Source organism: Canis lupus, chromosome 3 (assembly GCF_011100685.1).
Source record: "Canis lupus familiaris isolate Mischka breed German Shepherd chromosome 3, alternate assembly UU_Cfam_GSD_1.0, whole genome shotgun sequence".
NCBI classification, from domain to species: Eukaryota; Metazoa; Chordata; class Mammalia; order Carnivora; family Canidae; genus Canis; species Canis lupus.
The window spans coordinates 49,183,287-49,195,793 of NC_049224.1; the positions used below are offsets into that span (position 1 = coordinate 49,183,287).

General features: G+C 40.8%; 1 protein-coding gene across 6 annotated transcripts in view; it reads right to left on the reverse strand.

Moving 5' to 3' along the window:
• Window positions 1-7,043: 7,043 nt before the first annotated feature.
• SV2B (synaptic vesicle glycoprotein 2B) overlaps window positions 7,044-12,507 on the reverse strand; it is a 173,594-nt gene continuing 168,130 nt past the window's right edge. For 5 of the 6 annotated variants that reach the window (XM_038532755.1, XM_038532753.1, XM_038532754.1 and 2 more), the window contains one exon: window positions 10,576-10,759. In XM_038532755.1, coding sequence (XP_038388683.1) covers window positions 10,576-10,759 — 184 coding nt within the window. Of the gene's footprint in view, window positions 10,760-12,507 lie in introns of all 6 variants that reach the window. The other variant, XM_038532758.1, reaches the window with a different exon arrangement.

Genomic DNA, 12,507 nt, shown 5'->3' on the forward strand with positions numbered 1-12,507 from the left:
AAAACTAAGCTCCATCTTCTCCATAGAAACATCATTTTTCTTTTTTTCTTTAAGTTAGCCCTCAGCCCAGATTTCAGATTTCCCTCCACATTCCACTTACAGGTCACCTGCTGCTTTTTCCTTCAGCAAAAGGCACTGTGTGGAGCAAGCAAAGTACATCCTGTCTCAAAATGAAACATACCTAACATCACCTGCATCTTCTTCCTTGCATCCTGCTCAGACTCAGACTCAAACATTCTATTCTTTGTTTTGCTTTGTAAGCATTCCCTAGGGGACATTGTTCTTACTGTAGAAAGTCAAAACTTGGAGGGGCTTACATCCATTTCTCCATCTCTACTATTTTAAAGATGAGGAAACTGAGATTAAGTAACCAGCCTAAGAACTCATAGCCTTTCCCTTGATCATGCAAGTTAGGAGTAGAGCCAAGAACCCCCGAGCTCCCAAACTGAGCTTCTCCTAGGGCATCTGACCACCTTTCCATGGATCAGTTGCACTGGAAAGATTTGCTCCCATGAGCTCAGTTAAGGTAGGGGCTACAGGTGTAAATATGGTTGATGTCAGGGCCACCTCCCATACATCGAAGAGTTCAATCTTTGAGTAGACACACTAAAAATATACAAAGCACTACTCACTTCTGCATTCTCATTTATAACACTTCATCTTCACAAATTCCCAGGCACACCCTGAGGTTTTGTCCACCATGAAATCATCCAGCAACAGTAACTGGGGAAGGACTCACCAAATCAGCATGGGTTAAACGTCAGCAGTCTGCTATGATGGTGCTATGTGCTTCCACATGGGCATTTAATAAATGTTTACTAAATCAGGTCTAAATGAGCCCCACCAACATGAAAAAGGTCTTTGTGGGGTGCCTGGGTAGCTCAGTCAGTTGGGCATCTGCCTTAGGCTCAGGTCATGATCTCAGGGTTCAGGGATCAAGCCCCGTGTCAGGGAGCCTGCTTCTCCCCTACCTCCCTGCTCTGTCCCTATATCTGTCTCTCTCTTTCAAATAAATAAATAAAATCTCTTAAAAAGTAAAAAAAGAAGAAAGAAAGAAAGAAAGAAAGAAAGAAAGAAAGAAAGAAAGAAAGAAGAAAGAAAGAAAAGAAAGAAAGAAAGAAAGAAAGAAAGAAAGAAAGAAAGAAAGAAAGAAAGAAAGAAAGAAAGAAAGAAAGAAAAAGAAAGATCTTCCTATGTCAGGCTGGAGTACATTTCTCCTGGTAGAATGCCCTGGGCTCTCCAGCAAATGTGTTCTGGAATCATCTCTATGTTTGGTTGGATGCATCTTAAAGAAGGGAAATATGCATAGCTTTGCAAAAGCTGTTTTATTCCACTTGACAGAGACTGAGAGGAAAGGCTAACAGCCCTGAAGTAGAAACCTATTTTGCATCTTCAAGGTCGTTACTGCCCTCTAGTGTTTTAGGAATCCAGCAACACGTGTCCACGGTAGAGTCTAAATCCAGCCTCACAGTTTTTCAATTAAAGGCAAGTCTTTTGGCAGCCTCAGGAAAACTCTACTTGGAAAACACCACTAGAAAGGGATGCCACACGGGGTTGACCAGTTGTGACCCCCAAGATTTCTACACAGCCAATTTACACCAGTACTTCCATACTTGTTACAATATTGAAATGCTTTTATGCTGGTTGGCAAAAAGCCACTACCCTATGTGTCCCCATATCCACACAGTCACCTCAGAACCAGGACTCTCCCTTGGATGCTTCCCTGGAGCTCCCCAGCATCCAATAACACCAATGATGCTTGGTGAAGAAAGGGACCTCTAAGACCCTGATCCAGAGCTATGGGTGCAGGGTTAGGCCAGTGTTTGAATCCATTCAGTGATTAAGTATTTCAAATGTGACACTTCTTACCATTCAACTATTGTGATTCCTCATCTGTCCATTCATCATTAAATGAGGAGTGTTCTATGAAACAATCACCGTCCTGTGGAATTCTCTGAACTTAAGATGTGCATCTGATTTGGTTAATATTGTCTTAATTGCCTGGAAACATCTGCAGCCAATGATTAATCTATACCCAGGCTTCTTAGGGGAAAATTCAGGGAGATGATTACACTATCCTGTAAGCCCAGTGAGGAAGGATCAGTCCTTGGCCTCACCTCTCAACAGCTCTTTGGCCTCTGGCAAGTTACTCTGCCTTTCTATGTTTCAGGTTCCCTATCTCTAAAGGGAAAAAAAATAACACATCATTAAGTTATGAGGATAATTAATGGAGGTAATCTTTATCACATTCCCTGTCATACAGTAAGTCTTCAAAAAAAGGTTTGCTAATATGTGGATCACAAAGCATTAAAGGTTAAAAGTTTAGTCAACAATCATCAAATCAAATGTTTCTACTACTTTAATATACTAAAGAACAAAAACTGCTTGGGTCATCAGAGCAATTCCACTTTCCAAGGACAGTCAGATGGAAAACACTTAAAGACAGAGAGAAACTAGAGCGTGATAGATAGGAAAACAAGAATGACTCTGGTCACTCTACACTCGCAGTGTGAGCTTAATCATTCAGTGGATGCCATTCACTGCACATGGTATTGTTGACAGACATATCCAAGCAGCTCTAGATGGACATACGGCAGGGGTTTATCCAGCCAGTCATCAAGTCATTGAAACCCAGGTCATGGGTCCCCCATGCAGACTTCCCTTTCATGGCTCACAGCATGTGGCTCTGTCCTCCTCATGGTCGTGGAACTGAGGACAGGTCAGTATGACACAGGTCTATGAAATACACCTGACTTATCGTCATCTCAACTGGAAGATGCTTTACAGAAAGATAGCAAGCTTCCAAAGACACCCTCTTCCTCCACTGGCTGTGTGTTAGCACATTTCATCAATAGCAATGGTATTACTAATGCCTTCTATCCTACAAAGTATTGTTCACAAATCTTAGAGCATTTCATAGGGCCACCAAGAATACCTGGTGAGATTACCTTTAAGTTTTTCCCAGACACCACTGTTCCAGGAGCTAGGAAGTATACCATCTAGTCAGAGGACTGAGATAGCCACATTTGTAGCAGTGGCTGTAGAAAAGATTGAAAACCATTGGCCAGACATTTAGGGAGACCATGAACAGTCACCCACATCTGAAACTTTTGACTTCTCCCCCTATATGGCATGTTTCTCAGCCCACCTCCCACGAGAGAATAAAAACTCTTAATCCCCCAGCATTGCTCTTTGGAGCCTGGAAGCTTCATTTGGACTTTTCGAATTTAGCCTACTTATTTGAAATAGAAAAAAAGGTTCATAAGCATAAATTGGTATGGAAAGAAGCACCTGTGAACTTTAAGAGTTCTTCCTAACACCTCAGCCTCTTTGTCCACCTGTGCCCATCACAACAAGAACAGGGAAGGGATAACAAAAGATACAGACACTCCCCTAATCGCTTAGGTTTAGGGACCTCCAGGATTCAGATGGATCAAAAATCTGGGGCCAAATCTCATGCAGAAAATTAATCCCACACACTCCTCCATTCCTGAAACTGGAAATGTACAGATCGGCTATTTTAATGTTTGACCCCATTTGAAATGTAGAATTGACAAATCTGCATTTAGCTGCTTGATCAGTGTTTCATGTGTATACATTTTTAAATATCTCTTAGATATTATCCCTTATATGAAAATAGCCCAAATCAAACTGGACCAATTCATGGCATGTAGATTAAACAATAAGAGTTTGCATATCTAGATGTTGTGGGTAGAATTTGTTTTATTTTGATATGTCGCAAATACTTCCATCTTCCTTAAAATGTAACTTTAAAATGTTGAGCTATCTTTCAAAATAATGTGTTAAATGTGCTGGATACACATCAATATCCATTTTGTGCTTCACCTGTGACCACCTAAGTTCTAACATACATCTCAGCAATGAGCAACCTATATTCTGAACACAAATCTTTGGGGCACCTGTTGGCACAGTCAGTTGAGCATTTGACTCTTGATTTCAGCTGGGGTCATGATCTCAGGGTTATGAGATCAAGCCCCAATCTGGCTCCATACTCAGCACAGAGTCTGCTTGGGATTCTCTCTCCGTCTTCCTCTGCCCCTTCCACTCATGTTCTCTCTCTCTCTCTCTCTCTCTCTCTCTCTAAAAGAAAAAATAAAACTTAAAAATATTGTTGTTTATAATTTTTTCTACTGTAAAATATATAGACTGTAGGTTTCTAAAAATTACCCTTATTAAAATCATTAGTAGGAAGACCAGCAAATCAGTTATCAGTGATCCACTCCAAACATTTGTGAAACTTGGATTTCCTTGACTTCAACAGACAAATCCAAATTGAAAAGAAAGCTATATCATAAAATACATCTTAAAGTTTAGTTTTATCACTCTCAAATATTTTCAAGGTCAATAGAATTTGCTTTGTAATTCTTTAGGAGATCACATTAAAAAATAAAAGTCACTTATAATTAATGTGTTCATCTTTAGTTTACCACTTGTTTTTCTGAGTATTTTTGAAGCAGTCTTTTGTGATATGGTCCAAAGTCTGATTTTCCTGCAAAAACATTTTTACGGATCTTTTGTTCATGCCCTACTGAAATCACACAGGCTGCTTTTGAGATATTGGAATAACTGAGATTATATAATATATATAAGAAGTGGAGGATGGGATAGTGGGCTTGAGTGATAGTCACTGATTAAACAGACTCCCCCTTCCCAGAAAAATGATCAAATGTGGTGGCCACATTAACTGAGTGGAGGACAGTCCCTTTCTGAAGGAATATATATTTGTCATCTCTGAAATTTTAAAATCATTTAAGTCAGCAGAACCAGAGGTGCATGGACAGCTAAGTATGTGTTTCAGGTGAAGTGACAGGGACTTGGCTCATGGCTCAGAATTTCGGAAGGTGTTATAGTCAGTCCTGTTAAGCAGATCCCCTCTTCATTCTGTAATTAGCAATGATGTAACTTTTATTTCTCCACTTAACTTTTGTTGGATAGCTCCAGTCTCTGTTTCATTTCATCATTAATCTTTTTGGAAGCTTCATTGCTGTCACCAAAACCAAGCATATAAATTTCCTCTCCATACTTGTACAAATTAAATAAAACAGGCTTTAAGCTTGCCTCAAAGGCAAAGGGATTTATTTCCAAGCTGTTCCTAGGGTTGTATCTGAACAACACAGCACAGCTACCCACAAAAGCACAAAGCTTTGGATGGGGTCAGGGATGTGGGGACCACTTAAAAGTAGGGACCCACAGGACACATGGGAGCCATTCTATAAATATGTGTTGAATGAAGTCTAAGTAAAGACTCTGTTTTTCCCACTCTGCTTTTCTCTTACCTAAAGGAGAAATATCTTCACTTTTTTCAAGAGACATCTCCAAACCAAGTTCAAGTTGACTGTCAACAGGTCAGGTTCACACGTAGGTATGTTTTTATTACCCCCCTGTGCATCCCTAGATAGGAGAAAGCTTTTAGTAGCAAAGAGTACCAATATAACGCCTAATGGATTACAGTGTGGCACACATATATTTGTATCTATAAAAATCATTACCACAGGGGAACAGGCAAAACAGAGCTCATCAACCTCAGGTAAAAGGGTGTGTCCACCCTCTGCTGAGCCTAGGAGAGAGTTAGAGGCCTACAAATAGACATGGGCTCTTAAGTTCAAGGCCTGAGTGAAACCAAGCTGCTTCTAGGGAAGGGAACATTTTTATTGAAGCTCTTTGGTTACTGATGCACTGCCACTACTTGACTGTCTACGAACTTTGGGAAGATGGTGATCATTTTTCATGAGCGGCTAGCTTTTGTGAATTTCTGGTTGGGCTGGATTTAAATGATCAGGGTAATAGAGCTTCCCTCAGCAAATCAAATCGGCAGATTGTCAGTGCGGCTCAAGATATGCCCCAAGGACTGACACCACCCACGTCACCTAGGAGTTGTTAGAATTGCATATTCCCTGTTCCCACCCCAGCTGGGGGTGGGGCCCAGCACTGTGAGTTTGAATGCCCCTCCAGGTGATTCTGATACACACTCAAGTTCAAGAGGCAGGAGCCACCTATCCTTTCCCCCTCCTCCCTTAGTGCCAGGATCCTCAATTTGGACAAAGGGTGACAATGTTCCCAGGCAAATGGCATATTTCCCAGCCACTTAAGGTTGATGATAGACATATGGAAGCAACTGGAAGAGGCATCTTAGAGAACAGTTTCCAGGGAGGTGTGCTTAGCGGGGACGTGCTGCTCTTTCGGCCCTTCAGCCCTCGCTCTTCCTTCTGCTTCCTACCTAACTATGGATGCGAGGACCAGCAGGAAAATTGCCATCCCAGTTCCTGAGGCAGTCTCCTGGAAAATGTGCACTAAAAATTAAGGGCCTAAAGGCAGGTGTCTATTCCCAATAATCAGATCACAAAGCAGCCATATCAGCTATTACTTTTTTTCCTCCAGATTTCCTTAATACAAGAGAGAAATAAACCTTTAACTTATTATGGATGTACTCCTGTTGGTTTGAGTTTTCAGTTGTATGTTATCTAACCTAATCCTTTTTTAAAAAATATTTTATTTATTTATTTGACAGATCAAGAGAGAACAGGCAGAGGGAGCAGCAGGCAGAGGGAGAGGGAGAAGCAGGTTCCCCACTGAGCAGGGAGCCTGATGCAGGGCTCCATCCAGAACCCCAGGATCATGACCTGAGTCAAAGGCAGATGCTTAACTGGCTGAGCCATCCAGATGCCCTATCTAACCTCATCCTATCCACACCCCAAATAGGGTCAGTGTTAGCTCAGATGGCCAATAGAAGAGCCAACCATGAAAGTGGAGACCCCTTTCCTGAGACTCCTGGGAGCCTTGCCCACTAACCAATGTCCTGCTTGCATTCCTGGCTCCTATCCCTTCTTCCATGTACAACCCTCTATAAAGTCAATGAAGTAAAAATGGGAGTAAGTTCTGGAGAAAATGAGCAAGGGTATCTTTTCCCTTACCTGGTTTATAAAGATAAGAAATTAGCACACTCCTTGAAGAAAAGAAACACAGGAAAGAAAACAATGACATGCAGAAATCCACAATTGACTAGTAAGGAAATAAGAACACTCTTACAAGCAGAAGGTACATTTTTACTGATGATAAGATCATTGCACTTTGTTATTATTGCCAACTTAATAACCATCTTGCCCACTTGCCATAAGTAAAAGGAGGCAGGAGGCAGAAACTGTGACCAGAGTTTTCACCACTGGGTCCCCAAGGCTTAGAACAGAGCCTAGCACATAGTACAGGCTCAGCAAGGATTTACTGAATAAATGAATGAATCAGTGACTAGATGGATTAATAAACACCAATCTTTTCATATGTATGATGTTCCTTCCACTTGTTCCAGGTAAGACAATCATGTGACTTTTCAATGAGTGGCCTCCAGGAATGGAGGGTAAATGTTTGTCACGCTATCCCATTCCTCAGAGACTCAATGGGAGGCCTTGTAGTAGGAAATTACTGATTGAGATCTTACTCCAGAATTATAGAGAGAGTATCACTGTAGGTCTTATAACCAACTCCATTGGTCCATGTTGGTCTTATAACCAACATCATTTGACCTCTCAAGGTCCCCAAATGCAAAATAAGAAAGGTGAAGAAAATACTTCTCAGCATGCCAACCCCAACTGATCCAATCAACTTAGGAATACAGAAGAAACTTAAGTGTCTGGAAATAACCTCTAGCCTCAGTTCTTAAAGGTTGGTTACAATTATTTTTATTATTATTTTTTAATGAGCTAATACAAGGTAGCAGGGGACCCTGGGAATGCAGTTATTTATCACATGACCTCAGGTACATGTGCTATAAACTTCACAAATAGGCACACCCCTGTCACTAATTATTTCCAATAAAACAGAAGGTCAAAAATCAGCATCAAGAGATGACACAACACAGTTGAGCCTGTTAAAAGTAACTACTCCCAAAACAGGCATCATAAAATACATCATGAACCATGAACAGCTTTGCTCAATGAAGGAGAGCTCATCCTTCCACGCTGCAAGGATGCCACTGGGAATTTCTCAGAGTAGAACACGAAATGAAAAAGAAGTGCCTGGCCAGGAATGTTGTACATTATCCCCCAATGACCTGCCACAGAGACTATTTTTAAAGGAGCATTTATCTCAGTAGGAATGACAGCACTTCTTAAGAAGTGGCCAGGTACCAGCGCCAGGCAATCCTTCACAGGGAAAGGCTGCAGAGTATGGCTGCACCTTTTCCAGAGGCTTATGTGATGGATAAAACAAGAACTGCCCTTGGTTGGTTAGGTGATTGGTTTAAGGAGCCATAAAGTTAGAGCTTGAAAACCCCCAACTGACCTCCAAATTATGGCAGCCACCTCCATACTCAAAAATTAATCAGATGTTAGATTTACAAGATCCACCTTAAATACAAGTGTAGACTTTGTAAAGTTCTTACGTAGTAGCTGCTCATTAAATTGTATTATCCCACTGACAAATAATGTTACAAGGGATGTGGCAATCTCTGGTTTATACAATTGTCTTGAACAAGCCTAGCCACTGTATTTCATATTGTCAGAATACAGAAAGTATATTACAGGTATGTTACACTGGGCCTTTCATTATTGACATAGCATTTACCTTAAGTAACTCCTATAAAACACTGAGAGAAATGTTAATACACAGTAGTATATTTATATACTTGGGGAGGGGATCAGGGTGTCACATCAGAGTTGACATGTCTTCCTTTGCTGTACAGAAAAAAAGAATGAATCAAGAGGTAGGGACAAGAGAAGCAGAGTAAACATTTTAACCATTAAAACTGATCTCAGATCCAAGGTGGAAAGGTGTCATAATATTTACTCTTCCCTCCTGTCTACCTGTTATTTCAGAGAATAACAGAAAGAGGGCCCGGAGCTATCATGGGACCTGTCTCCCCAAAGCCGAGAAAACCTTCCATGTGGTCATTTTCCTGCTTAAGTTTTTAGAGATTTCTGGTAGGGAACGTGTGGCACTTGACAGCACTAAACACGTTGCAAATCAAATCAAAGCACGGGTTCTTGCAAACTGATATTCATCTGGCCTCGGCCAGTTCACCTCTAGGAACAAGAGCTCATAGCTCACTGTCTTTCCATGCTAGATAGTTCTGGTGGATGAAACCTTCCTTTTCTGTGTTGTCAAGACTTCAGCCAATTGCTGACCCTTGCCAAAGTAGTTTTCCTGGGTTCCCCACTCCACCCCCACCCTCACCCCCATTTATGTTCCAAAAGGTCTCAAAAAAGAGTTCACTTGGAGCAGTGAAGGGAAACATATTTCACATCTACTACATGCCCTAATTCCCATGCCAGTGACAGCTGTTTCGAAAGTCCCTGACCTAGACACACAGCATAGATTTCTCATAGGACATGACCATGATAACAAATATAGATCATGTTTTAAAGCTAAAAGAAACAAAAAGAATTTATGTTTTGGAGAAGTGTGGCTACACTTCCCCATCCCTCCCTCAATCAACTATGTTCTCCACTGTGTTTTATTCTCGTCTACAAAGAGAATGCCAGAGGCCCCTGAACCCTTCTCGTGTTGTTTCTGGGGGAGCAGCAGCATCTAAAGCTGGTACTCACAATGGGTGAGCTTGAGTTTCACAAGTGATCTGTGTAAGAGAGAAAAGTAACTACTCCACCTACACGAAGAATAGTGCCTGGATTAAATGAACTGTACAATGTGAGCTTGCAAAGTGCATCCTCCTGACAGCAGGTTAAATGGCTATAAGTAAGATTATTCTTGCATTTCACTCAATCAGACCCAATCTCCTGGGACCCCAAACACCAACTCCTCCCAAAATATGGCTACAGTGCTGGCAAATATTTGCAGGTACCATTTCTGCAAATTAAACCCAAATATAGTTATGTACAAAGTTAGTTTACAGAAAACCTATCGCATTTAAGTTTCTTTGAATAGATCAAAACAGGAGTAAATAGCATCCTTAAATTCACCACCTAATCATCATGGAAAACTTAGGACACTTGGTTGAGGGGGGGAGTAGACTTCTATAGATATTGCTCAAATATCTGGTTTTCTATATCAGAATATCTTCAATGCTATGTGCCAATTTTCAAATGGAACATATGATTGGTGATACTTTTAAATGCAAAAATATAAGTATCCTGTATTTCAAGCCCAATATTTATATGACTCTAGTTTCCTGGCAAGTCAGTTTGTTAGGTCATTGGGCTCCGAGGAACTTTATGGAGGAAGAGCTTAAATGTTTCTTACCCTCAAATTCATTTTGAAATGCAAATAAGTCCTTGCACCTAACCAGGGGGAATACACACTCCTTGCTCAGCATGTGTGCCCACTGGAAGGTGTGATCCTTCTTCCCCTGCTTTGGGCTGGGGAAACCTGAAGCCAAGAATGCAGCTCTGGGATTCTACAGGTGATTCAGGACACCCCCAAATCAGTCACCTGAGTTACAAACATATTGACAGCTGAAATGGTTTCCTAAACTAGGAGTCACAAAATCAACTTCTCCTCCGGTGTCCTCTGGACAGTGTCCTCCAGACAGTGACAGACACAAGCATGGATGCATTGCAGGTTCCTAGATAAGGTTCTTCCAACATTTTCTTTCCCCTGAGGTTGCTTTCACATCAGGACCTGTTCTCGGGTTTCTGGCAGTCGAAGAGCAATCAGGCCACCCCCGACGAGAGAAGCAGCAGCCAGAAGTATGGGAACCACTTTGGTTATCCCAACAAAAGAAGCAAAGATGGTGTTTCCCAGGATGGCACCGAATTTGCATAATCCATTGAGGATGCCAAAGGCTGTTGCCCTGTAAAAGAAGAAGAAAGTAACTCATTCTGAAAGATGAACCAGTCCTCCTTAGATGAGTGGGACTGAGTCCTTTCTTTCTCTTGTTGTGAGAGAAGGTATGGTAAAGGTATGGGAGGGAACTTTTTTCTTTTCTTTTTTTCTTAAAGTCTTTTATTTATTTACTCATGAGAGACACATAGAAAGAGGCAGAGACACAGGCAGAGAGAGAAACAGGCCCCCTCCCCACGGGGAGCCTGATGCAGGACTCAATCCCAGGACCTTAGGAACACGACCTGAGCCAAAGGCAGACAGACACTCAACCAATGAGCCACCCAGACGCTCCAACTTTTTTTCTTAAATATAAAAGTGAGACATTCTCATTTTAATCAAATTTGGAAATACAGAAAAACTTAAAAATGCAAAGATCTGTAATCCCACCACTGAAAGGCAATCACCACTATTAACATTCTGGAGTATTTCCCTCAAACTTGTTTCTTTCCCTTTTCGAAATTGTCACAAGTAGTACACGCGTATTGTGAAACACTGAAAAAAAAAATGGAATGAAGCAGAAAGTGTCACTGTTCCTTCCTAATAACATCTGACCCTCTTATGGCAAACGCTGCGGGATGCCCCTAATAAGCCTTTCTCCAGATGTAGACTACATTTCCCAGACTCCCTTGCTGTGGAGTCTGGCCATGTGACCAAATTTTTAGCCAATAGGATGTAAGTGCAAGTGGCAGCTCCCAAGAAATTTCCTTAAGAGGTGTCATGAGTGGTATTTTTTGCATTCTTCTCTTGCATTTTTCTTCCTTCCAACCTGCTTCCAAAAATGTAGATAGTCCCATCTGGGACCATAGCTGAGCTCATGAGAGGGTGAACAACAAGATAAAAAGAGCCTGCAGTGCCTGCTCTGGACTCTACAGGAGAGAAAAAGGAAATGCCTACCTTCCTAAGGCTGCATTTATTTGAGATCTCTGTCACCCACAGCAAAACCTAATCCTGATTAGTATCCTTCAGTCACACTTCTGAGGGGCAACTATTACTTTTTTTTAACTTCATTTTTTTTTTTTTTTTTGTAATCCTTACACCCAAGGTGGGTCTCAAGCCCACGACCCCATGATCAAGAGTCAATACTCTACTGAATGAGCCAGCTAGACGTCCCCTCCGTGATAACTGCTACTAATCATCTGTCCTTTCTTGCCTCCGTCTGCATACAGAGATTATATTCCCAGCACCAACTCTCTTCAACTGAAGCAAAATATTTTTTTCATACCATAGGTTTGTTAAGAATGTGTTTATATTTTTTGTACCTAAATAATGTTTACACTTTAAATCACTTTTTACATAACCAGCCCCATCCCAATCTTTTTGTTTTCAGGATTTTCTTGGATATTTTCACATATTTTTCCAAATGAAATTTCCAAAGTTGTCCCAAGTTTCCATGAAGAAGGGGAAAAAATCTCATTGAATTCTGAATGGACTCTTTGAAGTCAAAAGGAAACAAAAGAAAATTTGAAATTTGTGCAAGAATAAATCTTAGAATTTCATAAGGTATACCTTGATATGTAAGTTTTCTGTTTTATCTTGCAGTAAAGCTTTATGGTTTTCTTCACCTTTCTTATTATCCCACATATTCTTATATTCCTAGATATTTCATGATTTCTGCTATTATTAAATAGAATTAAACTTTACTTTTAAATTTTTGGATACATTATTAAATCCCATATGCTATTAAGTTAGTTTTATTATTGACTACCTTATCAAATT